We start from the raw sequence: 25,630 nt of genomic DNA, 5'->3' as shown, positions 1-25,630 counted from the left end.
TGTGAAATTTGCATTCTATGGATCTCAGTAGTTATTTTTCAACCACCTATGACATGACATAGCATGTATTTTGCAATCTGCTGCCTTAACCACCATGATCTTTCTCTTTCACGCTTCTTAATGATGATTGCCTGCCATGTGACTCCTTGTAATATCTCTGAATTTTATTTCTTTTCTTAAGGTGCCTGTTTTTCCACACAATTTAATTTAACCCACCAACATAAGAGGTTTTTTTATTCACAAAGCAATAAGGACCTCTAAACCTTCAAGGAAAGTCTTAGCCAGAAAATACATCTTTTTTTTTTCATATGATGTTAGTGTACCTTTAAGAGTTTTAAAAAAATTCATGCTCTCAGCTTTAGGTGATGTCACTGTTGGGGGGTGACAGGGATTTCATTTCAGTTTCAGTTTGGAGCTGCAGGTTTGATTTTTAGTTTTAGAAGAGGCAGCAAGCTAAAAAGAAGTGTTTTCCCTCTCTCCTTGTTGTTTTGAAAATTCTGTTGGTTAGCTGAGAACAAGAACTTGTTTTCCTGAAGGGTGAAAACCTGTTGTTGTTGGGGTGCTGGACCAGAGCCGCTCTGGTGTTTTGGGAAGCTGTCTTGTCATCAAACTCTTTTGAGTCTCAAGAGCATTTGACTGCAGAATTCAACTTATGGCCTCGATCCCAGTATCACGTGAACATTAGTCTGTGCTGTGTTAAATCTGTGAAATGGTTTTTGTCTATGGGAGGTTTTGGTTTTGATTGGGACAGCTTATATATATTCATTAAGGGTTATAACTTCTGGTGGCATCAAGGGTCATACATTATCATGATTGTTTGTTTCTTGTTTGTAAGTTATAAAAGTTCTTGCTAATTTTCTTACTATACATGTTAACTATATTCTTAAAGATATGTTTAATAAAAGCTCCCCAGTGGGTCACTTGAATCATACCTGAAGTGAAACATCTCATGCTTATCCTAGCCAAATTCAAAATCCAAAACTAATGATTCAGGCAGGCTTCATAAAACACTTTGGAGTTTCTAACCTGAAATATAACATTCCACATTGAGAGTATTTCACCAGCCAGAAACAGGTATCCTGTTTCCACATGACCAACAGTACCGCTTTTTGGTCAGCCACCAAGATGTGTGCGAGACTGTCCTGAGAGAGTTCTTTTTTTCAAGTTTCGCTCATTCCTGCTCCATTTGGGCAAAGTGGTTAGCACTGCTGTCTTACAGCGCCATGGACCCGGGTTCAATTTTGGCCTTGGGTGATTGGCTGTGTGGAGTTTACACATTCTCCCCAAGTCTGTGTGGGTTTCCTCCGGGTGCTCCGGTTTCTTCCCACAGTCCAAAGATATGCGGGTTAGGTTGATTGGCCATGCTAAAATTGCCGTTTCGTGTCAGGGGGACAAGCAGGATAAATATGTGGGGTTACGGGGATAGGGCCTGGGTGGGATTGTTGTCAGTGCAGACTCAATGGGCTGAATAGTCTCCTTCTGTAGGGATCCCATGATTCTTACACATAGTTCAAATCAGAAACTGAGCAGAGTGGATCAACAGAACCTTATCCACCCAACTCTATAAAGCTGTCTCCAGTGCCACCCACAAACTTCTGGTGGCATCAAACATGCTATACAATAGTCCCACCAAGATAATAACAACACTACAGTCACAGATCTCTGAACATTTTATTACACATTCCAATCACGATCATCGTTAGTATTAGGCATTGGTACATTGCACTTAACGCAATTCATTGTACGTAAACTGCTTTGAAAGCCGAGAAACCGTAATAAGTAGTATATAAACTTAATCCTCTCTTTCCTTATTGATAATATATTATCTATCGCCAAGTCAAAACGTTAGTCAATCACACAAAGACTTTTTCATTTGAAACACACCGCTTCATTCATGAGGGATCTTATTAAATACACCCCCAAATGTCAAATTGTATAATTTCTGAAATAATAACACTTATCCACTAACTATGTTGCATACATCTTCAAAGAAATGCAGTAATTCCAACAGGGAGGCATAAACAGTCTTTAAAAATCCATGTGAGTTATTGCTCTTTTAAATATGTTTAGATTGCTTCCTGTAATAGATTGAACTAGTTTTCCAGCTGTGCCATATTAATAAGCCCAATGTTATTAATTTCTCTCGGCCCTGTTTTTCTGTTGGTACTCTCCTGCAATATGTAAATGTTAACATTTATTCCCTTCCCCTCTCTGTCCCCCTGTTCCTTTGATCCTTTCTGCGGCATTTAATGCTATATTCCACTGATTTATTTCATTCTCCACTTTTTTGATTTTCTCTTTGCTGTTTTTGATTATGAATCTGATACCACTAATATTCTCCTTCATATTCTTCTAGTGGCTATGAAAGCTGTCAGATTGTTCTCAAAACACGACTGGTTCACTAATGTCTCTTCAGGGAAGGGAACCAGTGCCCCCTTCATGATCCGGTCTACATGCGACTCCAATCCCACATTCCATGGCTGACTCTTTAATGTCCCATGAAGTTAGCAAACCATTCAGTTGAAAAAAAACCTTTACTCAAGAAGCGGGTCCATCAACAGCTGCTCAGGGCAACTGGGGATATTCAAGAAATACTTGCTTGCTAGCTAGCACTGTGTTGAAAGAACAAAAGCAAATTCTCTCAGAGTTAAGTGAAACCCTTTTCTCAGCCCCCACATATATGGCTCTGGTTCAGAGTTAAAATTGGGGCTAGAGATTTTTAGATACTGGTAACAAGTGTCTTCTATGTTCATTTGAGAGTTAGAAGCAGTGTTTTACAATGTTTGCTTGGGAGTACAAAGCATGTCTGAAATTCTAAGTTCAGCATATTTTTTGTGTTGTAATTGTGAGCCTAAAAAGGGCAAGTTGCATGTTTCTAAATCAGCAACTTTCCTCAATATTAATACTTCAAAATTATAAAACTTAATAACCTGCCCAACAAATGTACATGTGTAAAATTGTTGATGCAAAATAATAGGCGCACAGCAGTGTTCTTGCAGTCTTGCCAGAGCTGCCATTTTGAGCATGGAGGAACTGAACGAGGTGTAGTTGCACACCCCCACCAACTTGTAGCCAGCAGCTATTTCCCAGACATGATGCATGATAAAGTGCCAGATGTGATAGGTTTGTTATGGCATTTGCTACAGAGGCTGCAGAGAGGGATATGGGACCAGCTGGGATGAAGGATCAATTTCCTAACCCTTTTAAAAAAAAATGTTCCCTTGGGAGTGATGTGGGTACATTAAAAAAATGAACAAACAGAGCTCCTTCCAGCAAATTTATACCAATCGCATGGACACAATGGTTTTGGTATATACATTACTTCCTAACATTTTGCTTGGAAAGACTTTAAACACAACCATTGCATCAGATTTACAGCACCTCTGAACCGTAGAGCAGTTGTAACTCAACAGCCTTACCCAATAGACACACATTCACATCATCCATCCCTACTAACATAAACCGAGCAAATGGAATGCTATACATCTCCAAGTTGACACACAGCCAGAAATATATACTGTGGATGATTTCCATTCCATTACAGAAATTTTAAAATTGCGCTGTATTGACACAAAGCATGTTTCCCAATAGGCCACTATCAATTTAACAGACCTACTGATGCAAAACACGTATGGAACGAACTAGACATTATTTTCTCTTATACTTTAACTTCAGTTTTCTAATCAAATAGCAAGACACTGCATTTTACTGCATTTGTTTAGTAATGACATGATAGACTTTCACCAAGGAAGTGATTGTGAAATTTCAATCTCATTGCGTTCCAAGACCATGAACAAGAATTTCCTTACTAAGTGATCTGAGCTAATAGTCTCATAGACCTACACTGAGATCAATTTAACAGAAAACGTTTCACAAAAAGTCCACTATAAATGAAGATTCCTCTTCACGCATAACTTTATTCAAAGGCGGAAATGTTACTGGGGGTGGATTCAAACAGTGCCAAGCGGTTTGACTTCACACTGATGCTGCATTTACAGTGGAAATATGTAGCCTCAGGAATTGGGATGACATCAGGGTGAAGCAGAGACTCTTACTGAAGGAGAAAACCTCACACTACTTAGTTCGGGAGTCAGTGTAAGCCTTGGCAGCCGACCTACGCTGCCAAGTTTCGAAGATCTTTTCAGTTTCGCGCCAGTGTTAAACTTGGGTAGGTGAGTGTGGCCTTAGTTAACACCAAAGACATTATCGCGCGCTTGTCCAGTTTAATGTTGTGTTTATATTACTTAACCTCTTCAAAAAGACGCAGTTCTGCAATACTTCAGGCTTTTGGTGCCGGGGGATCTGCTTAGTTTACGTTACTCAAAAGCCACAATTCATGGTGATATTTTCTGAATAGCTTTGAGCAGCACTGATGGACATAGGTGGGCTCAGATCTCCTGCAGTCAGAGGAATTGGTAAGTGCTTCCATCAGAAGCAGCATTTACAAGATTTTGACTTCAGGGCACCAGCAAAGATCACCCTTTTTGGGTGCGTCTCATGCTTCCAAATGCAATCAGGCATAATTTTTTTTTTGAAGCTTGCATAGCGGGTGCTGCTGGATTTGACACTGCAAACACAGCTCACCCAAGTTGCCATACTTCATTTCTGAGCTAAGCAGCTACTGTTGACAGGCTCACGCCATGAAAATTTGCATTTATGTAGCATCTTCAACATAGTAAAATATATCAAGGTGTTTCGTAAGACTGACGTCAAATAGAATTTGACAGCCAGCCCACGAGGTATTAGGAATTGTGACAAAAGTCTGAACAAGGAGCTAGCTTTTAAGGAGTGTCTTAAAAGGGTAAAAGAGAGAGAGGCTTAGTGCCTATGCAGTTAAATGCTCAGTCACCACTGGTCAAGAGAAAGAAATTGGGAATGCAGAAGAAATTAGAAATCGAGGGTTGTGGGGCAGGAGCCGGTTACCCAATTGGGGAGGGTTTGAAGTCATGGACGGACTTGAAAACAAGGCTGAGAATTTTAACATTGAGGTGGTACTGCTCCAAGAATCAATGTACGTTTTGTGAACAACAGGGTGGCACATGAATGGGACTTGGGCCTCAATCAGAGGTGAACTGGATCTGATAGACTGGATGATGCTCAGGACCAAAAATCGTGGTTCATTCTTCTCCTCCTTAATCAGGAGGCACCGAGAACAATTTGTGGTCCAGTTGCTATCCTAGCTGAAATCATTTCTTGAACATTTCTCTGACTTAATAACATACAAGACTGTGCAGCTTCATCCAATTAAGACATCAAGAAAACTGACCCTTCAAACTTCTAAAATAACTCCTCAGTCAATCTGCACCTTCCAGTTCCATTCACCGGCTTAGACCTGTGATGTAGAATTCCTGGCCTGCGTGCTGAGAGATTAATATTGCCTGGATTCTGATATTATTATTAATTTCTTCCCAGACACTGGTTTCCTCATGTTGTTTATTCATAAATGTAGAGTGACAAGGTGATGGATCTCCATAGTCTATTGCTAATGATCGATGGGCTTAGTTTGAAAATACTCAAAAGAAAAGATTAAAAAAAGGTTTTTGCCAAGATTACGTGCAGTTAAGGTGCTTTCTCCTGAATGCATATAGCAACTTAACTAAAATGTCATTATGTATTATTTTCAGGACAAAGCACTCAAAAGACGTCTGCACGCAAAAGGAGAAACTGTGGACGAACAGCTATTCAGAAGCCACAAACACAACTATAAAATGCATGCGGAAGTTTGCAGCAGTTAATATAAAAGGCACATTTATGATCCTATCGATTTATTCTCTACATGCACACTGACCCACAATCAGATCAATTGTGTAAATGCCATCACCGGCACCTAATCATCACAGACCATCAACAAAACCTCACGGGAGGGTTTAGTTCCCCTGACAGTGGCAGCAAGTATAAATTCTGATATCCCCATTCCTCTCACATGCCAGGAATGTATTGTTGCAGAATTTTATCCTCCCAGCCAGAGATGTTCTGCCCATTAACATCAATGGACAGAAAATCACTGGTTGGGAGCACATAACATTATAATACATGGCGTCATAGAATAGAACAGAACAGGAGGAGGTGGCCATTGAGTCTGCTGAGTTATTAACCTTAAGGGGTTGCATTTCTTCCACAAAACACAATGATTTAAATTAAGTGGGGCATTAGGTGCTATCTTTAGTTTTCCAATGGAAACCTCCCACTGAGGTGAGATGAAGCCGTGCTTTTCCATGGCTGAATTTTAAATATTACACCTTCAGGTTTTCACTCATCAGGGAATTAAATCCCGAAACATTCTAACTGACATTCCATCGGAAACAATTTGAATAGAATGAACTGTCCATTTTAACGCTCTCATGAATTGTGTTCCAATACACAATATCTTTCTGCAGAGTAGACATGTTGCTGAAAGATTAAATTGCAAGGTAAATTAGAATCTGCACACTTCCCCCAAGGTCTTACACCAGGTTTCGAAATGTTTAAGGCAATTCTTACAAGAAAGCCGCCAACTATCTACACGAAGGGCAATCTGCTTAAGAATCTATTTTCTTTCCGTTTGTTAAAACAAAGTGTGGTCAGCTCTTCAGGTTTGCCTCAATAACATAATGTAATGGTTTTCAACAGGGTACAAACCTGTCTTGTTAGCTTTGTTCACATTATCGAATTCCTACAGGTTAGAAATATCACAGGAAAATGTTAATTGCGTGGGATCCTCAATAACAGCTTACCATTATCAATCAAATTGATGATTGCCATTCATAAGACAAAGCTTAAAGGGGCTTTTATATTCTTGCAACTGTGCTCTGGTCTGCAACGTTAGAATGTAATTTTCTCTCTTTACATTTACTGCCATGTTGCTAGCCTCTACAACAACACATTTAAAGCTGTTAAATCTTAAGTGTTCAATCCTTTATAAAAACAAACTTCTGCTTAGACCTCACATCGAAGACAACTAATCTTTTAATAGCCTCTTTAAACTGTTAAACTATGAACTCAGAACCCCCTGCTGAAATAACTAGAGCTTTTGTAACTCAGCCAAGCATTCATAATGACATAATAAGAGCCCTTCGGAAATGTCAATAAAGAACTCTATTGAAACTGCACAAACAAATGGTATTTTTTTCTAATCCACACCAATTGGTCTCTCAATTAAAACAATCCAACAGATGATTTTATCTCTCACTGACAGCTTCAGCCTATTTATTTTCAAATTTAAAGTGTAGGGCATTTTTAAAAACTTCAGATCACGACACTTAAACAGACTTTATGTTGCCATCAAGAGTGTTCACATCTACTCCATTATTTTGTGATTCCTATGCGGTGGGTTAAGGCACTTGGAACATCCAAAATGGAGTTTGTTTGAACTTAGCACCAACTTCAAATGGCCCTGTGAGATTCACGTCCTGCCCCCTTCCCATGCAGGCACATATTGGATCTGTCAGCAAGGGGAAAGGGACTCCCGCCTGCCTATCAAAGGTTCGCAGAGTCAGGAAAATTCTTCAAAATATCCGGCCCTTACATTCAGCAGGTTTGTCTCAACAACAAAATTAAAATTAGAGTATCTTATGTTCTCAGAGTTAAAGGAGTTAATCTGCACATACACTGCATTATGATGTATGGATATCCCAAGTCCCAGTTGCTTGGTGAATGACACTGGAAAGCTGGAATCAACATAAAGGGCCTTTGTCCCTTTATGTGGCATTGAAGCTGTCTTCACATTGGATTTGGTGGGGTACATGGAGCACTATTCCTAATGTGTAAGTCTCACATAGTCAGCAGCAATGCTGACCGTTAGAAATCCAGCAAGTTTACTTTGAGATTATCACCGGTTACCCAAAGTCACCAAGTCATGAGTGACAATCTTCAGAACCCAATTTTGCATTACAGCACCTGTGGAGGCAGTAGGACATGCTTTATGTCGTAGGTTTCATAACGCTTTGTGGAATTCACTATCACAGAATGTAGTTGAGGCCAAAACATTGTCTGATTTCAAGAAGAAATTAGATATAGCTCTTGGGGCTAAAGGGATCAAGGGATATGGGAAGAAGAGGGAATCAGGATATTGAATTTGATGATCAACCATGATCAAAATGAATGGCGGAGCAGGCTTGAAGGGCCAAATGGCCTACTCCTGCTTCTAGTTTCTATGTTTATTGCTAGATGTTGCTGGGAAGCTGAATTCTCTTGCCCACTCGCACAGATCATTAATACAGTTTTGTTTGCTTGTAAAGTCCTCCTCTCTCCCCCAGGTCTGCTGCAACATAAAACGAAAATGATCGAAGTTTTGACTTTTAAATGCTGGCTTGCACACCATCTGGGCACATGTGACTGCTGCAATACTCCTTTGATGGTTCCCAATGTATAAGGAATTAATTTAGAATACCAGGCGTCTTAGAACAAGTGTTGATATAAATGTGCCATTAGAGCTTTGGCCTCTGTGCTCCTTTGCAATTTAATGCCTGTCGTATATTGTTGATCAGAAACTATTTTAAAGGCCTGTGGGCCCAAAAACAAAAGGGATTTGAAACCCTCAATCCAAATACAAACAGAGATAAGCATTAAACAAACAAACAGTTAACGTGTGCACAGATCATTTGCTGTGCATCTCTCTGTCTCTCCCTTCCTGCCCATGAAGCTAAAAAGCTGTAAGATATTTACAGAGCACAATCAAGAACAATTTGTTCCCTCGAGGAAGGGCTGCCATGCCAGAAGATAAACACAATAATGGCTCTACACACCTTTCCTCTCCTTTGGGCCAAGCAGATAAACAAGCTCACGCTGTTTTAGATGCCTAGGGATTTACCAAAGAGATTAGACCATTCGAAGTTAACAGTGCATTTCTCAAGTCTTCCATTCTAACCAGGCAGTTTCCAGTCAATGATGGAAAAGCCTTGCTAAAAGCAAATTCATGTCTTTTAGTCCAAGATTATAAAGATATTTAGTTTAAGATCTGTTCCATTGTGCATCGCGCTGCTCGTTGAGGGGACTGAAAGGGCACAGACAATGGAAAACCTTTCAATCTGCCCCAAGATGTAGGCCTATGGCAGCCCTGAAGGTTTACAAATCAGCTGTGTCATGTTACAAATAAGAAAAAGCGAAGTTTGGGCAGGGACCTTGCATAATTTTCTTGCTTCACCAGTGACAGCATCATTAGTTTTGAATCTAAACACTGCTGGAACTGATCTGGATCTCTTGCAAAGTTCTGCAACAGCCGTTGGTTGTCCACAGCTGGCAAGACTCTAACTATGTCAGAACCATTGGGCAAGCTTGCCATTAATCGTAAAGCAGCATGGCAGCATGCCAGAATACTGCAGGGAAGTATAAACAGAATCGAAAGTCCCACGCCAAGAATTCTAATATTTGGAATCTATTCCAAATTTCACAAAATTGTTACATCTTTTCCCCACATAACAGAATCAAAGCAGGACATTCATTGCTAAACTGCATAATCCTTCCATCTTTTCCCTCAAGATTAACATACAATGACCCGGTGATTAAAACCTACCTCAAGCTGCGTTTGCACTAGAAAATAAAGCTTTGCTGCAAAATGGTTTGTTATTCACAGCGATGCTAAAGACCCCAGATTTACAGTGTGGACTTGCTTTTTCCACAGTGCCTCGGCATAATCAGTGAGCCTCACAGACACTGGGAGCAATACTGAGCAATCCGGCTATATTCATCTTCTGAAATAAAAAGGGAAAATGCTGGAAACATGTAGCTGGTCTGATCTTTGATCAGGAAAGATTCAAGATCTGATGAAAAATCATCGACCTGGAACATTAACTCTGTTCCCCACTTTACAGATGCTGCCTGGCCAGCTGCTTGTTTCCAGCATGTTCGTTTTTCATTTCACATTTCTCGTGTCTGCATATTTAGCCTTTGCGCTTTCGTCTTCTCCCTGATATCAGGAATTTTTTAAAAATTCATTCATGGGACATGGGCGTCGCTGGCTGGCCAGCATTTATTGCCCATCCCTAGTTGCCCTTGGAGGGCAGTTAAGAGTCAACCACATTACTGTGGCACTGGAGTCACATATAGGCCAGACCAGGTAAGGACGGCAGATTTCCTTCCCTAAAGTACATTAGTGAACCAGATGGGACTTTCCGACAATCGACAATGGTTTCATGGTCAGCAGTAGATTCTTAATTCCATTTTTTATTGAATTCAAATTCCACCATCTGCCGTGGTGGAATTCGAACCCAGGTCCCCAGAACATTAGCCAAGTTTCTGGATTAATAGTCTAGCCATAATATCATTGGGCCTTTGCCTCCCCATATTTCCTCATTTGGTGGATGGCTGGTTGATTTGCCTCAGTCAGCAACCTCCGTCTTTGAAACTTTTGCAGTGACTGGGTGCTTTTCAATCCCAAATAGACTCTTTCCTCCTTTAGTGCACACCCTGCTGTAGTTCACCAACCCTTCAGCCAATATGGAAATTGTGCCCTCATTTGCCCACACTGTAACCCATTCAATGCTGCTACCTCATCAAACTTTGCACTAAACAATTACAGTAAGAGTTTTAACAACACCAGGTTAAAGAATCTAAACAATCTAAACATCTAAACAATTACGCCATGGGCCAAGTTCCTCAGGCAAATTTTTTATGTGCCAACACAAATTGGTAGAAAAACCCTCACTGCACACAACTTACACCAGTGACTACCTGAAGCACATTTTATACTGGACAGGTAACACTGGGGAATTCTTTGGGCTTCAAATAAATTTTACAGTTAACTGGGTCTCATTCCACTGAAAATAATACCTTTAATGCAATATAAATAAAATGCAGGGATATGGGGCAGCACGGTGGCACAGTGGTTAGCACTGCTGCCTCACAGCGCCAAGGCCCCGGGTTCAATTCCAGCCTTGGGTCACTGTCTGTGCGGAGTTTGCACATTCTCCCCGTATCTGCACGTTCTCCCATTATCTGCATGGGTTTCCTCCAGGTGTCCGGTTTCCTCCCACAGTCTGACATATTTACCGGTTAGGTGGGTTGGCCATGTTAAATTCTCCCTCAGTGTACCCGAACAGGTGCCGGAGTGTGGCCACTAGGAGATTTTCACAGTAATTTCATTGCAGTGTTAATGTCAGCCTACTTGTGGCACTAATAAATAAACATGAAACTTTAAATGCCATTCATTGCCTCTGGCTGTGAATCTGCAAACTGAGACAGATGGTGAAAGATAGGTGTCACATTCAGGACAATTGCAGGAAGGTGTGGAGGGAAAATCAGCAGCAAGTTATCTTAAACCACTCTTGCAGGATTAGTATTGGTGAAGGCGAGTTTGATTCCTGTTATGGCGCTGATAGTAAAAACATCGATTACTGATCCCAGCAGTCCTATTGCTTCAAGACGCGGCATAAAACCAGGCTCTTGGTCAATAAGAAAAATATAAGAAACCTGAATAACTAACAAGCACATCCTTGCACCACCAAGCAACTGGTCACAAGACAGGACTGGTGGTTATCTAGGAACAGTACATTCACCTGCAGTTTCTGCTAAGTGTGTTGATCTTAAAATTCCAATCCATGTTTTTTTGCTTTATAGAATGAAAACACTGCCCTAAACACAAGGAGGAGAGGGTTGTCCATTCATCCTGTGCATGACATGGAAGGACTGGAAGACGCAAAGAAAAATAAAGACTATGCCAAGGTAAACTTTATTATGGAAACTTTATCCAAACTGAAAATGCCACTCTGCCAAATACAGCACTGTGCATGGATCACTGCAAAGCTGACTGAACATTAACACTAAGGAGACGGAATCCGAGGTAATCCTGGTAAATGTGGCTAGATGTTTTAAGGATCGGATGTTCATGGCAACTTTCAGTACATGGAAAATGTTCCCAGTCACACACTCAGACATTGCTAACATTTCAAAAGGGAACATTTACATTTCACTTTCACTGAAAGTTAAAGAGCAGCTTAATAACAGCTGTCTCCCTGATAGATTGTTGGGTTGTCAAGTTCCTGGCTCTGGTACAACAACAGTAAGATTCTTCTTGGAGATCCTCTCCACTTGGAGCCGGCAGTTTGCGGTGTCCATGGTAGTCATGATGTGGAGATGCCGGCCAGCATCTCCACATCTGGTATAACAATCCAGGTAGGTCCTAGGTTCAGCCCTTTTCTCTCCTTACAGATGCTGCCAGACTTGCTGAGATTTTCCAGCATTTTCCCTTTTGGTCCCAGGTTCAATTCCTAGTTTGTGGTGAGTTTGCTCATCAAGAATTGAGAAGGACCCATTCTTTGGATCACTAGCCAGTGAGCGCTTGATTATATGATGTGTGGACATGTGGACATTAGACGAGAAGGTGGTTGACATTAGCTATAAGCCCCCTCTCTCTCCGTGCCAATCAAACAGTCTGATAGCAATGTCAAATCTTACATGTGAAGAATGGCCACTTGAGAAAAGTACCACAGGGCAGCAACAGAAGAAAGGAGAAAACTGACAAGGATGGTATCAGCTTGAGCTACATCACAATGTGAAGTCAAACATTTGCAAATGAAACATTCAGTGTGTCGACGATTAAATGTTTGCAAATTAAACATGCATTGTGTCTGCTGTTAAATGTTTGCAAATAAGCACACCAGATTTGTTCAAATCTTTTAACCACAAATAGTAACTGAAGCAAAAAGCTCAGATGTATTTAAGGAGGATAGAAAGTTATGCTGGTATGATCTCCCTTATTTGTCTAACACTAAGAGGCAATGGCCTCGTGGCATTGTCGATTCCCATCACTGCAGATGGTGGAATTTGAATTCAATAAAAAAAATCTCGAATTAAGAATCTACTGATGACCATGAAACCATTGTCGATTGTCGGAAAAATCCATCTGGTTCACTAATGTCCTTTAGGGAAGGAAATCTGCCGTCCTTACCTGGTGTGGCCCACATGTGACTCCAGGCCCACAGCAATGTGGTTGACTCTCAACTGCCCTCCAAGGACAACTAGGGATGGGCAATAAATGCTGGCCAGCCAGCGATGCCCATGTCCCACGAATGAATTTAAGAAAAGAAATAGGAGGAGTATTTTGCCCCTTAAAGTGAGTGCTTGTATAGAATGTAAAGGCTGGATTGGCCCAGTTGTGTCAAATGTATGTGTGTTATCGACGTAATGTTGTCCCTTTGAAGTCAATCATCAGCAATGGCCAGAGCCATGATGCCATCTGTTCATTTACAACAGTTTTACTACAAACAAACTTCTGTTATTTTGCTGCTGAATGTATTTACAATGAGATAGTTCATCAACTCAGATATATCTGTAAAGTAAGCTCAGCAAATATACTCCTACTTTTTTGCCCTTCTGCCCTTCTGAAATTTCCTGAAACGCTGAGCAAGTGATCCTTCTTCACAAATGAGCTGAGGATGAGCTCTCGCCACATTTACCCCTCAACCAACATAATCAAAACAGATTAGCTGATCACTTTATTCTCACCGTTAGCTGTTGTTTCTCCGTACATAACAACAGTTACTATACTTCAGACAGTGAAGTGGCTGAACATCTTGAGGTCATGAAAGACACAATAATGGTGGTACTCAAACCAGGGTCAGTAGAGAATTTCATGGCGGTCCATGCCATAGGGCTGGCTTGATGGTTGGGTGACCACCCAGGGGACTGCGGTCAAGAGTAAGCAAAATGAGTGGTAGCCAGACACATGCTCTGTTTTTCTCTTGCTCTCTGTTCCCCCCATGCTCCTCTAATGCTTTCTCCATTTCTCCTGCTCTGCTTCCTACAGGCTCCTGTGCGGACAAAGACAGAGAGACTCTGAAGTGAGAAGCAAGCACTCTTCTCTCATTGATATCAGCTTCTTAAAAGAATATTAGAACACTCTTTCACTTGAAGCGCTTTCATAATGTATGAGTATTACATGGTTTTAGAAATCAAAAGAGTTTCTTCAACCAAAAAATTCGAGAACCACTGCACTATGGATTACAAATTGGTTTTAACAGCAAAACAATTATCAGTTATGTATTTTTCTTTCCCCCCCGGTACTGGAGTAATTCAGGACTTGCTGGAATATGATTCCACAGCTCTTGGGCACACCTGATACCACGTGACCATAATTCACTTGTGACCTTCGACAATCAGTGAGGCAGGCTGACATGGGGAGGGAGGAATGTATTGCAGTTGACCCCCCCCTCCTGTCCTCACCTGATGTCCACACATAAGCACATCAAAAAGGAATTACTGGATAGCAATCAGGAGCAGGAAGCTGGTCCAATTCTTCCCATTGTAACCTGAAGGTGCTGTATGCTATTGTATGTCCCAATGCAGCTTTGGCTAATCAGCTAACTCAACAGAGACAGAGGGTCAAACCTGGGGCCTTCCGGGTCTGAATGGCTCAGCAGCTCATTGAGTGAATGGCTACGCTATCAGGGAAAATCTACTTATCAACAAAAGTTTGCAAGAAGGCTTAACACTGAAATAATTACTCTTGAATAATAATTTCTAAGTGCTGGCACAGTACAGTGTTGTGTACATTCTGATTTAATCATCAGATCTCACTCTCCTGCAGGCAGCTGACAGTATTGTGATAAGATAACAAACAGTGAGATGTGTTTCAGCTCTTCAGCTGTCACTTAAGTAACTAGTCGGCATGATAGCTGAAACGGATATTGGAAAGGAGATGGGGCTCATTTAAACACTGGGAAGATTACATTACTGTACAAAATCACAATCAAACCCTCAACCTGTGGTCTTTTTGTATCAAGTTCCACTACAGAAGAATCCTGATAGCGGTTTATTCTACATGTTCCCCTGACTTATTATTAGGCATAATTATCAGCTGGCATTCTGCAACAAGATTCAGAAATGGCTTTACGTCTCATGCTTACTTCACTGCCCTACATTATAACAGGAACTGTATTTCAAAAGTACTCATTGACTGTAAAAGGCTTAGCAATATCCCGAGATTGTGAAAGGTGCTCTATAAACACAAGTTTCTCTTTTCCTTCAAGTTCCTTCAATCTCCGTCAGACCTGTAATCGCCAGTGCTTCACTCTTGTGTTAGAGAGACATATTTATTTTTAAATAGGGATCCCATAGGAACGATGCTCAAATGGACACGCACTGCCACCTTTGGCCTGCTCTCTCTCCCCTTTTCTATCTTGTTCCTGATTCGATTCCTAATCAAAGACCTCTTATCAGGAAATAAGTGAAGGTTTATAGTAGCTCATCTGGAGGCGAGAGAACACAGAGAGTTGCAGAGAAGCACATATCTGTCAGCGGCACTCTGTCAACATGAAACAGCTTTAGCCCAAAATGCTATGTCCAGGCATAAACTGAATTTGGAAAGAGAGAACTGCATGAATGTTTTTCACAAAGTCCAAATCGTATGAATATTTCACATGCAAGCTATTACAGATTTCCTGAAATTCCAGTTCAAAATTGTTCCCTCGCCATTACTTTTTTAAAATAATAGGAACAGAGAAATAATTTTTTGCATTTAGTGATCCTGAAACAAAGCTATGCTAGCAGGAGCGCACATCAGGAATATGGAGGTGCTCCACCTATGATTTCCGACTATAATTTTAATAAAAGTGTGATCACAAGGCGGGAGTGAGATCAAGTTTCTGAAATACACCTGCTGAGTGCAGCTTTGCGTCAGGATTGCAAATACGTAGAAGTAACCCTTGATTCCTGCTTTAAACAATCTATTTGACTTATCAACAGATGTTTACCATCAGCACAAATACTGGAAAATCTTAATGAGATGTCCAACCATTGAGTAATAGATTTTATTTCTGTAATTTATAGATTCCTCTACTGATAAGGAAATAGCTTATCCTCATGGATCAGTTTTGGGATCAATGAGTATCAGAAAAAGAGTGGGTGAAAGGGTGCTAAGTGCTGTGCTAATAAGGCATGGTGTTTGAAAGCTTTAGTACTAAAATTTTGTGCCTAATTTTTCATCAGCAATTGAAGCTGCCTGAAGATGCTAAAATAGACACCTGCACATTTAGGCTGGAATGTTACGGCTGTTCACGCTGGTGGAATTTTCCCATCCTGCTGCAGTGAACGGAGATTTGGCTGGGCGCCAAGCATGGCACGAACGGCTGGTAAGATCATGCCATTAGCATTCAAGCTGATTAGAAGCAATTTTTGTGGAGTAGTATATGTGAGCATCATACACTCACTTCCACTGAAGGTGAGGAATGAGCTGGCTGATCCACGACTCGCTTCAGGATTATTCTGGGATGGATGGATGGATGGGTCACAAGTATTCTTGGACATGGTTCTGGAGCCCCTGGTTAAGGAGATCTTGAAGAGGAGGGATGTCTTATACCTGTTGGGGAGGAAAGGAATCCAACACACTCTCCTGCATTCCTGACTCCTGCCTCAGCTAGTCCTCCTGCCTGATCTCATGTCCTCCTCTTATTTCATCTATAGGCCAAGGGGTTTCCCTAGGAAATGCTCATGACAAAGCACTCTTTTCTCCTAATAACTGACATATCGTGATCATTCTTAACCTGTGCAGTTGTGTGTAAGCTGGCCATTCAATTATGGAGGGGATTGCAACTGAACAGCACTTACTCTTGTGAGATGCTTAGGAAATATCTGGAACAAACATCGATACAGCATTGATGAAGTTTTGACAAACTATCCAGAAAGTCTCTCAATGTATTTTGAAAGTCCCCTTCAAACTTCAGCAACATGTAAACAGGGAAAGTTGAGAATGCCTTTTTGTAGTGCTCAAAATCCTCAGCAGTTACCTTCTACTCCTGTTTAACTGGCCGCTGTGAGGAGAGGGCATTAGTTTAAGCATGAGCTATCAAAATCCTGTGCAGCTTCATTAATCATAGAATCCCTGCAGTACAGAAGGTGGCCTTTCGGCCCATCGAGTCTGCACCGACCACAATCCCACCCAGGCCCTATCCCTGTAACCTCATATATTTACCCTGCTAATCCCCTAACACTAGGGTCAATTTACCATGGCTAATCAACCTAACACGCACACCTTTGGACTGTGGGAGGAAACCGGAGCACCCGGAGGAAACCCACGCAGACACATTAATGAATGCTAGCAGGAAATCAGGTTAGCAGTCAGCCCCTTAGTGATCCTCTGAGCTAGCACTTTAACCACTTTACCAAGATGGTGTCTTGCGCTAGACGTGGAATAAACCAGCATTTCATTTTCAGAACCCAGTTTAGCCATCTCAGTATGCTTTTTCGCACCTAAAGTAACCGGAGCAAATTGTTCCCAGTGAATTTCAATTCATTTCAAATATTGTTGAAGCTTGCTGATTTCAGTGTGAGGGCCAGAAAGCCATTTACGACACAGAAGGAAGCCATTTAGCATGGAGTCTAATCCAGCTCTTTTTAAAAAAATTCATTTGTGGGACATGGGCATCGCTGGCTGGGCCAGCATTTATTGCCCATCCCTAGTTGCCCTTGGAGGGCAGTTGAGAGTCAGCCACATTGCTGTGGCTCTGGAGTCACATGTAGGTCAGACCGGGAAAGGACGGCAGATTTCCATCCCTAAAGGACATTAGTGAACCAGATGGGTTTTTCTGACAATCGACAATGGTTTCATGGTGATCATTAGATTCTTAATTCCAGATTTTTAATAAAAAATTGAATTCAAATTCCACCATCCCATGGCAGGATTCGAACCTGGGATCCCAGAACATTAGCTCCATAGGGTAATCCAGTCAGTCACATGCCCCAACTCTTTAATAGTTATCTTACATATAAGACAATATATACCTGGGCCTGAAAAATAACAGATATTCAGGATAGGTCTAATGGCCTAGTTACCTTAGTTTGGGACAAACCATTTTGTTTTTACAGCGAGTTGTCCAGAAATATCTTCACTCACTAGCTTTTCGGAGGAGTTATTTTTTTGTGATTTAATTGTTTATCATGCAAAGCAGTATAATGGTCTCTCATACTGTTATTACTGTACAATTGGAACAACAGGGAATTACGATGAGTTGCATCACAGGAGTAGTGGAAGGCAAGTACAATCCCTGTTGTTACCAAGTTCCCACGTGTATACAGAACACAGGTGATCACCGAAGGGAAATAAAATTAAGGGGATTATGCTCATGGAGCTTTGACATGTGCCTCCTAGCAGTCAGCTTGGAGCAGTGCTGTATAAGCACTGGGAGAAAGCTGCCTACAGGGGCTTTGGTCCCAGAGAGATCAGAGGAATCAAGAAAGAAAACTGAGGAATTTAGTACCCTCATTTATACGGTCAGAGTTTTTAAAGAGAATTTTCAAATTCCAAAGCAGGATTATCCAGCAATGCTTTCCTTTTACTAAGGGGAAGATAGACATGAGGGTGATCGCAATGCGGGGCAGTGGTGACTGTCAGTCGGATAACAACAAGCAGATTTCCTGTTGCTAATCATCCTGCAGTGGGCCCTGGTTAAAAAGGCATGTGTGGTTATGGGGTGAGGGCAGGCTCAGGTTCCACCGCGATCCCTTCCATAACTGAATGGCCTGCCAACACTCAACTGCACAGGTTAAGAATGTTCATGTTGCTTCAAAACCGGCAGCAGCCCAGGGAGCAGCGAGCGAGAATCTTCAAGGGAGGTGGTCAAAAATCGGGAAAGAAACTGGGTGCTGATGGGTGGGGAGAAGAAGCAGAGCCTAGAGAGTCCTTAAACATGCATGACATACAAAGGTAAATTTTAGGACATGGACCTCTTAATACAGAGATCAGCAATGCTGAGAGATTTTCTGTCCATGAATTGATTGGATAGGAGCGCGAGTTTGTCAAATCCACACCAGTGACAGGTATGAAGCGACTGACAGATTATTAGTGTCAAAACTGCTGGTTTAATTTGTTTTAAAGCAAATCTCTCAGTGCAAAGACTTGCCAGAAGTCTAAAACTAATCGCACTGTAAAGAATTGCCGGTGCACATTCCAAGACGGCAGAACAATGAGGTTTCTCAAACACAGGGAACTATGAAGGACACGTCACCAGGAAAAAAAAGAGGCAAATCTTGTCCCTTGACCTTTAAGGAATCACTACAGCACCGGGAGAGACATTAATGTAATTGTGTTAGCTCTGCAACCTGAGCCGACAGGCATTCTGTAGCTCTTAATAGTACCTTTAATTTTCATCAGCATTGAGGAGGACAAGTGGGACCCTGGAGGTGTCTCATTTTACAGTGAACTGCTTGTCATATTACAACACAGCAGCACAGCAAATTGAACGTTATGGGAGACAACTTGCCTCTTTTTATTTGATGCCTGATGTTGTATATCTAATAGAGTAGCAGGAAAAAAAAGAAAGGGGTTTAAAAAAAAAAATGGATTTAAGAACAAAACACCTTCAAAATATTCAGATCAACGACAAGATTCCTGTTATTAAAATACTCCACCTCTCAGAATGCGATACGATGTTCTGGCTCAATGTGCAATTATGGCTAGATTGTTTGTAATCCTTTAATTGGATGGCATTTTTCACATGCTTTATTGAACTGTTGCTGGTTCACATGTTTTGCATTCATTGAATGCAGGGGGCACCCAGTAGGTGGTCACAAGAGCGAAGATATTAAATTTCTGTTTTGGAGAAGGTTGCAATCAACTGATGCCTCAGCAGGTACATGCCCTGCGAGGTTTAACACTGGGCCACAGAGACCTGGAGGCCCCGGGCTTGATCCCAAACCTGGGCAGAGTTAACTTGTGGCTGTGGAAGCAGTGCGGCTGGATTCAGTTTCTCTAGACTATTGAAGAGCCGGAAACAATTAACTGGATTTCCTCTTCGGATCATTATCAAAAGGGATGGTGGACATCAAGTAGGAGCAGAATTAGGTTTGATTGTACTGCTTGCTCCCCATGGTCTGCCCCTAGCCTCTGTTTTTAAATTTTCCACTGGAAGACTATTAATGTGGATGAGTTAAGAGGAGATTTAAGTACTCATGGAACTTTGTACCGGTATGAACTGCCATGATCAGGAAAAGGGAAGGCAAAAGAACAGTTAGAGCTAACCTGATGTGTCCCAGATAGCTTTATGTTTGACAGTCATTGTGTTAATGGTGGTTTTTCCATGGGATACAGTGTCCATCCATTTCAATTGTACAAATGTATTTGGGAGATAGCACATTTAGACAACTGATTCTCTTGTATACCAATGCTGCCAGCGAGAGTGTACCATGTATAAATTGATTGCTGAATTTTTTTTCTAAAAAAAAGGTCTGTCAGATTGATAATATGCAAAAACAGCAAATCTAATTGCCACTAATGCCAGGAAGAAGTGGATATAAAAGGGCCCCACCAAAAGTATGTTGGCGCAATTGGAAAGGTGAACAGAGGGAGTACGAGACAAGCATTTTAAACTACTGCAATATGAAATTGTAAAAATAAAACTGGTCTTCCTAGGAGACAGGTTGGGGCAAATGCAAAGAGGATGTCTGATCTGTTTTCATGTTAAAGCCATGAAAAGTACATTTCCATCGCTGAAGATTTTAACCCATACTGAATTAACAGCCAGGCTGAAGTGTATTTTGATATATGCAGTTGGAGAAAGAGCTAATGTGGAAAAGCAGCAATGGGATCTCCCCTTTCCAATACTGCTCCATATCCCATGGCGGCTAGCACTGCTGCCTTACAACAACAGGGACCGGGGTTCAATTCCAACCTCGGGTGACTGTATGGAGTTTGCACATTTCCCCCCCCCCCCCCCCCCCCCGCCCATGTCTGCGTGGGTTGCCTCCAGGTGCTCCGGTTTCCCCCGACACTCCAAAGATGTGCGAGTTAGGTTGATTGGTCATGGTAAATTTTAGTGTTGGGGGATTAGCACGGTAAATACATGGGGTTACGGGGATAGGGCCTGGGTGGCATTATTGTCGGTGCAGGCTCGATGTGATGAATGGCCTCCTTCTGCACTGTAGGAATTCTATGATTCTATAATATCACCAAAACCACAGCAGTGCATGTTTGCATTGATTGTCCTCTATGGAAAATTGCTTGGGACTTTCAATACACCTATTACACATAGGAGTTGGCCATTCAAGCTCTCAAGCCTGTTCTGTCATTCAATTAGATCAAGGATGATCTGTATCTTAACTCCATCTTAACTGCCTTGGTGTCATCTTCCTCAATACCCTCACCTAACAATCATTCTAATGTTTTGGAATTTCCAGTTGATCTAACTACTGGGAGGAGTGGGGGTGGAAGGAGACAAGAGCTTCAAATTTCCATTGCTCTTCAAGTCAACACATTTCAGTGATAAGTGCTTCACGCAGAAGGTAACCCTTTTCCGGGCACAAATTTAGCTTGAAACCTGATAAACTCCCAACAATCTTACTTATAATTTATATTTGTATCCAAATCTTCATATTTTTTCTATGTAACACTGTGGCTAATGTTCAATAAAAAGCTTTATCTAAATGAAAAGAATCAGAAACAAATAAAAGCAGTATTTTGAAATGCAGAAAATTCACAATTAGTGCTAATTTAACAGTATCTGCAGAGTGAGGATTAAAATAGGAGTTCTGTCTCTTTGTCCTTGCTGACAAGAGAGATCTCAAGGCATTAATTTCAAACTGCAGGGGGTAACTCCCTTGTCCTGTCCAATATTTCTCTAATAATTACATTTAGTGCTGCCAGTGTTGGCAGTCTTGACTTTGACAGCAACACTGTAAGGTAAACATTATTGCTTCCAGTGCTCTGAGACCCCACGGAGGAAACGCTTTTCCCCGTTGCATCTGGGACAAAGGAATAAACACTGCCTTTTGGGAGCTTTTTGGATATGTATAGGTTGCGTGTAAAGCCCATCCACCCATACTAGTCACCAGTGCACTGTTATCTTCACTATTGTGGTTGATCTTCCTGAATGTAATCCAACACCATGCAGCATAGGTTATTAGAGAACAGCTTCTTTCAGTGGTTGTGTTATATAAATGCAACTGGAGGAAAGCCTCTAGTTTCTCTGCTTCTCCCAGGGCCCCAATGAAAACGAAAAGAGTGCAATCTCACTGTGCTACCTACGGGGCTGATGAAATATCTTAAGATAAAGAAACAAACACAGCACGCTCCATTTCCCATTGAAATGAACACCCAACAGGGCTCATTAGAAACAATTCTTGTTCGTTAGCAAATCCTGGTTACAAGCTTTAACCCTGCAAGCCACTCAGGTCAAACATCTGCGGCAGGCAGAACTTTAGAACTTCACTGCTATTTACAAAAGTCCTCCATTCCTCCATGGAAGATTTCACCGCCCTTGCGGTTTTGGCCAATGACTCCAGTTGTATATGTATTAAAAAACTGAAATGTGCTGATCTGTTTTCAGGCATAAGGGTAAGGAAAGTCCTGGTTGCTGAATGGCCAAAGGTGAATCCGTTCAGACAGCAGACAATATAATGGGTGGCACAGTGGTTAGCACTGCTGCCTCACAGTGCCTGGGACCCGGGTTCGATTCCAGCCTCAGGTGACTGTCTGTGTGGAGTTTGCACGTTCTCCCCGTGTCTGCGTGGGTTTCCTCTGGATGCTCCAGTTTCCTTCCACAGTCCAAAGATGTGTGGGGTTAGGTTGATTGGCCATGCTGAATTGCTCCTTAGTGTCAGGGGGATTAGCAGGGTAAATACGTGGGTTTATGGGGATAGGGCCAGGGCCTGGGTAGGATTGTTGTTGATGCAGGCTTGATGGACCGAATGGCCTCCTTCTGCATCGCAGGGATCCTATGATTCTATGAAAATGTTGCTTTTGTATTAATTTGTACTGTGTTAATGAAAATGGTTCCCCACGTGTGGGACTCAATCAGCAAAAACCCCAAAGTAAAGTTCCAGTCATCCAGCTTTAGTATATTCAGCAGATTACCACTGGCTGCACAGGATTGTGTGTTGGTAGCAAGCAGCACTAACACAGCATAAAACCAGCATAGCAGTAGTTTCAATTACTTAACATAGAATCAATTCATCAACTTGCCCAGGAGTTTCAGAAGCATGTACTGTCTTTCTGTCCCTAAATTTGCATTGCCAAACCAAATACAGTTTCAAATATAAAGCAAATTGAAAACTAACAAATTAGTTATTCGCTAAGGATGGAAGACCAGCCATGTGTGTTGCAACAAAGGCACTGGCCTGAATTTCCGCTCCTGGGTCGGGAGCGCAGAGTTAGGAAAATTCCCAGCTCCATGAACCAGACTCGTAGATGGTTAGATTTTTTTCTGGATGCGACGGGTATCAACAAGAGTTGTGCCCGCCATCTCCAGGAACAGTTGTGAGCAGCACATGGGCTGCCATGTGCAGAGTTGAGCTGAGCGAAGACTGGTCTCGATGATCAGGCAATTCATCCCAGCTGCAAAAATAAAACAGCTCTCAAGCCCTCATCATCCGACACACTCCCATTTCCCACCAATGTCAACCCATGTCCTCTGCTCTTCATACCCTCCATGCTAACCTATGTCCCTCTACAACACACATGGTCCCTCATATCCTTTGCGCCAACTTTCCACGGTCCCTCATAACCTTCATGCCAACCAATACCCCCACCCATTCCCATGATCCTTTATAGCCCCATGCCAGTCTAGTGCCAATTCATGTCACCCACCCCGCACTTTTGCTCATTTTATAACTTAAAGGCCTGATTGACAGTTCCCTTGACAGCTCCTATGCATTTATCCACTCTTAATGCACATTCATTAACTACTATTAACAATCCGAAGGGCACCTTCCCTTTCACAAAGGTGACCCTGGAGATCTCCATAAATGTATCCTGTCTCCCCAAAAGACTATCCTACCTTTTCAAAGAACTCCGCTAACTTTACACTTTCTTCTGAGTTCACAATTCATGTTTGGACATCTCATTGGCAAAGATTGGATCAGATTGAAGGTGGCGCAGCATGTTAACACGTGCTGCCGCCTCTGTGAACCATCAATGTGCCTGTTGTTGCAAAAATCCAGGCCGCGATATCAAGATAAAACCTCCACAAACAATGAATACCTCAAGTATTCCTTTCAAACACACCCAAACTATTTACTGTTAAAACACAGATCTGAAATAGAAACATTGGCATGTCACTTACTGGCAGGTGAGGGGGTACTGTAGCCACTGACTGGAAGCTGGTGTTGCAATCCATTTATGGATGGTGGTGAAAGGCCCCCGATGACCGGTGGGAAGAAGAATGGGTAATGGGGCACTGGGTAACCATTTACGTGTCCATTACCTGGCGGTGTGCACGAACTGCTGTTGGTTGACATGTTGAAGCAAGACGTGTGCAGGATAGTCTTCACATGTGCACCACGAAGCTGATCAGTACATGTCAAATAGGAGAAATGTCAAGAGAAACCAAAGGCAATGACTGCCTTGCGTGCAGAACTGATTTCAGAAACAAGCTGGGTTCATACAAAAAAAAATGATATAACACCAGTTCTCCTAATAGAAAAATTAAAAAGGCAGTCTGTATTCCTTATGGATGGCAAGCCTGATATTCAGCCATTGGTTCCATATGAATCTATCCAAGCACTATCCTAATGTATATTGCAGCTGAACTCTCGTGGGTAAAATGCTGTTCACGTCCTCAGAGATTCCTTGAAGAGGCGTTCTTCTCCTCTAAATCTGGACCAGACTGGGTGTGCTTACACTGGAAAAGAACATAATTGTAAGAGCAGAGGAAAACTTGTCGAGAAACAGCAAATAACCACAGCTTTAAAATCGAATCTTACAGTAGAAAAGACAGGCAGAAGCATCTGGACCCTCCCCAGAAAACAAGGGGGAGGGAGAATGGTGGAGGGGGCGGGAAGGAGGATAAGAGTCAGCTCTTGTATGTGTGTGGGCTTTGTAGAGCTGTATTACAGTGTTTAAAATAATTACTCCTCTTGTCCTGAAACATCTGATTTAAGAACACACCAGACCTAGCACGTGCAAATTAAAATGTGCAAAACTGAAAGGGGCTCCTTAAAAATAATGGAGTTTGATGTGAATTTCTACTCCCTGCCCTCCCTTCCCCTCCCCCCTCAACCTACTGACAGACCCTGCCTCCTACATATTGCTGGGAATAAGAACCCCAAAGCAGTGACATCAGCATTTCTAGGCATATGGAACACATATTGACCACTTTTTTCAAAGCAAATACAGTGCCTAATGATGGTGAACAGATTATTCAATCTGGTCAAAATCTGATTATGATACTTCAATGCAAAAAAAAAACTCACGATAGTTCCCTCTGCTCAAAGACGACACTTTACAAAATAAACAGATTACCCACACGCTTCGTGCAACCTCGTGAGTCCCACGATGGATCCGAGGGTTTAAATCTGCTTTGCTGGCTGGTCACACTTGGGTGCCAACACCAAGTAGGTGCCAGCGACAGAGCAAACCAACATTTCCGTGCTACACAAATCCCTCTTCCGTTACCTGCTCAACACACCCCACTGATGGGACCCGGGCAGGGGCCCACAATGCTGAAGCCGAATCTCTCTCCCAGTTTCCCAGACCACCGTCGACAGAACCTGTGACAAACTCTCGCCATGACTGCTTTAGCAACATTGACGGAAACTCAGCTAAAGGCAACCTAAAGATGTCTCTCCTTGCTAGACAGTCAAACAACAACATTGAGGAATGATAGAATCATGGAATTCTACAGCACAGGAGACCGTTTGGCCCACTGTGCCCTTGACTCTTTGAAAGAGTAATTAGTCCTATTACCTTGTTCTTCCCCCAAAGCCCTGAAATTTATCAAGTATTAGTCCA

The 25,630-nt window shown here is 42.0% G+C and overlaps 1 protein-coding gene across 11 annotated transcripts in view; it reads right to left on the bottom strand.

The window, feature by feature from the left end:
• The window catches only part of raraa (retinoic acid receptor, alpha a), a 590,811-nt gene that overhangs the window by 183,976 nt on the left and 381,205 nt on the right, over positions 1 to 25,630 (bottom strand). For 7 of the 11 annotated variants that reach the window (XM_078224102.1, XM_078224103.1, XM_078224104.1 and 4 more), the window contains one exon: positions 23,964 to 24,521. The exons of the other annotated variants lie outside the window; for them this stretch is intronic. In XM_078224102.1, the coding sequence (XP_078080228.1) occupies positions 23,964 to 24,138 (175 nt within the window). In that variant the 5' untranslated portion in view covers positions 24,139 to 24,521. The remainder of the gene's footprint in view (positions 1 to 23,963; positions 24,522 to 25,630) is intronic. 11 annotated transcript variants of the gene reach the window in all.

This window comes from Mustelus asterias, chromosome 11, assembly GCF_964213995.1.
Source record: "Mustelus asterias chromosome 11, sMusAst1.hap1.1, whole genome shotgun sequence".
Lineage (NCBI taxonomy): Eukaryota > Metazoa > Chordata > Chondrichthyes > Carcharhiniformes > Triakidae > Mustelus > Mustelus asterias.
This window is presented reverse-complemented; position numbering and strand designations above follow the sequence as displayed.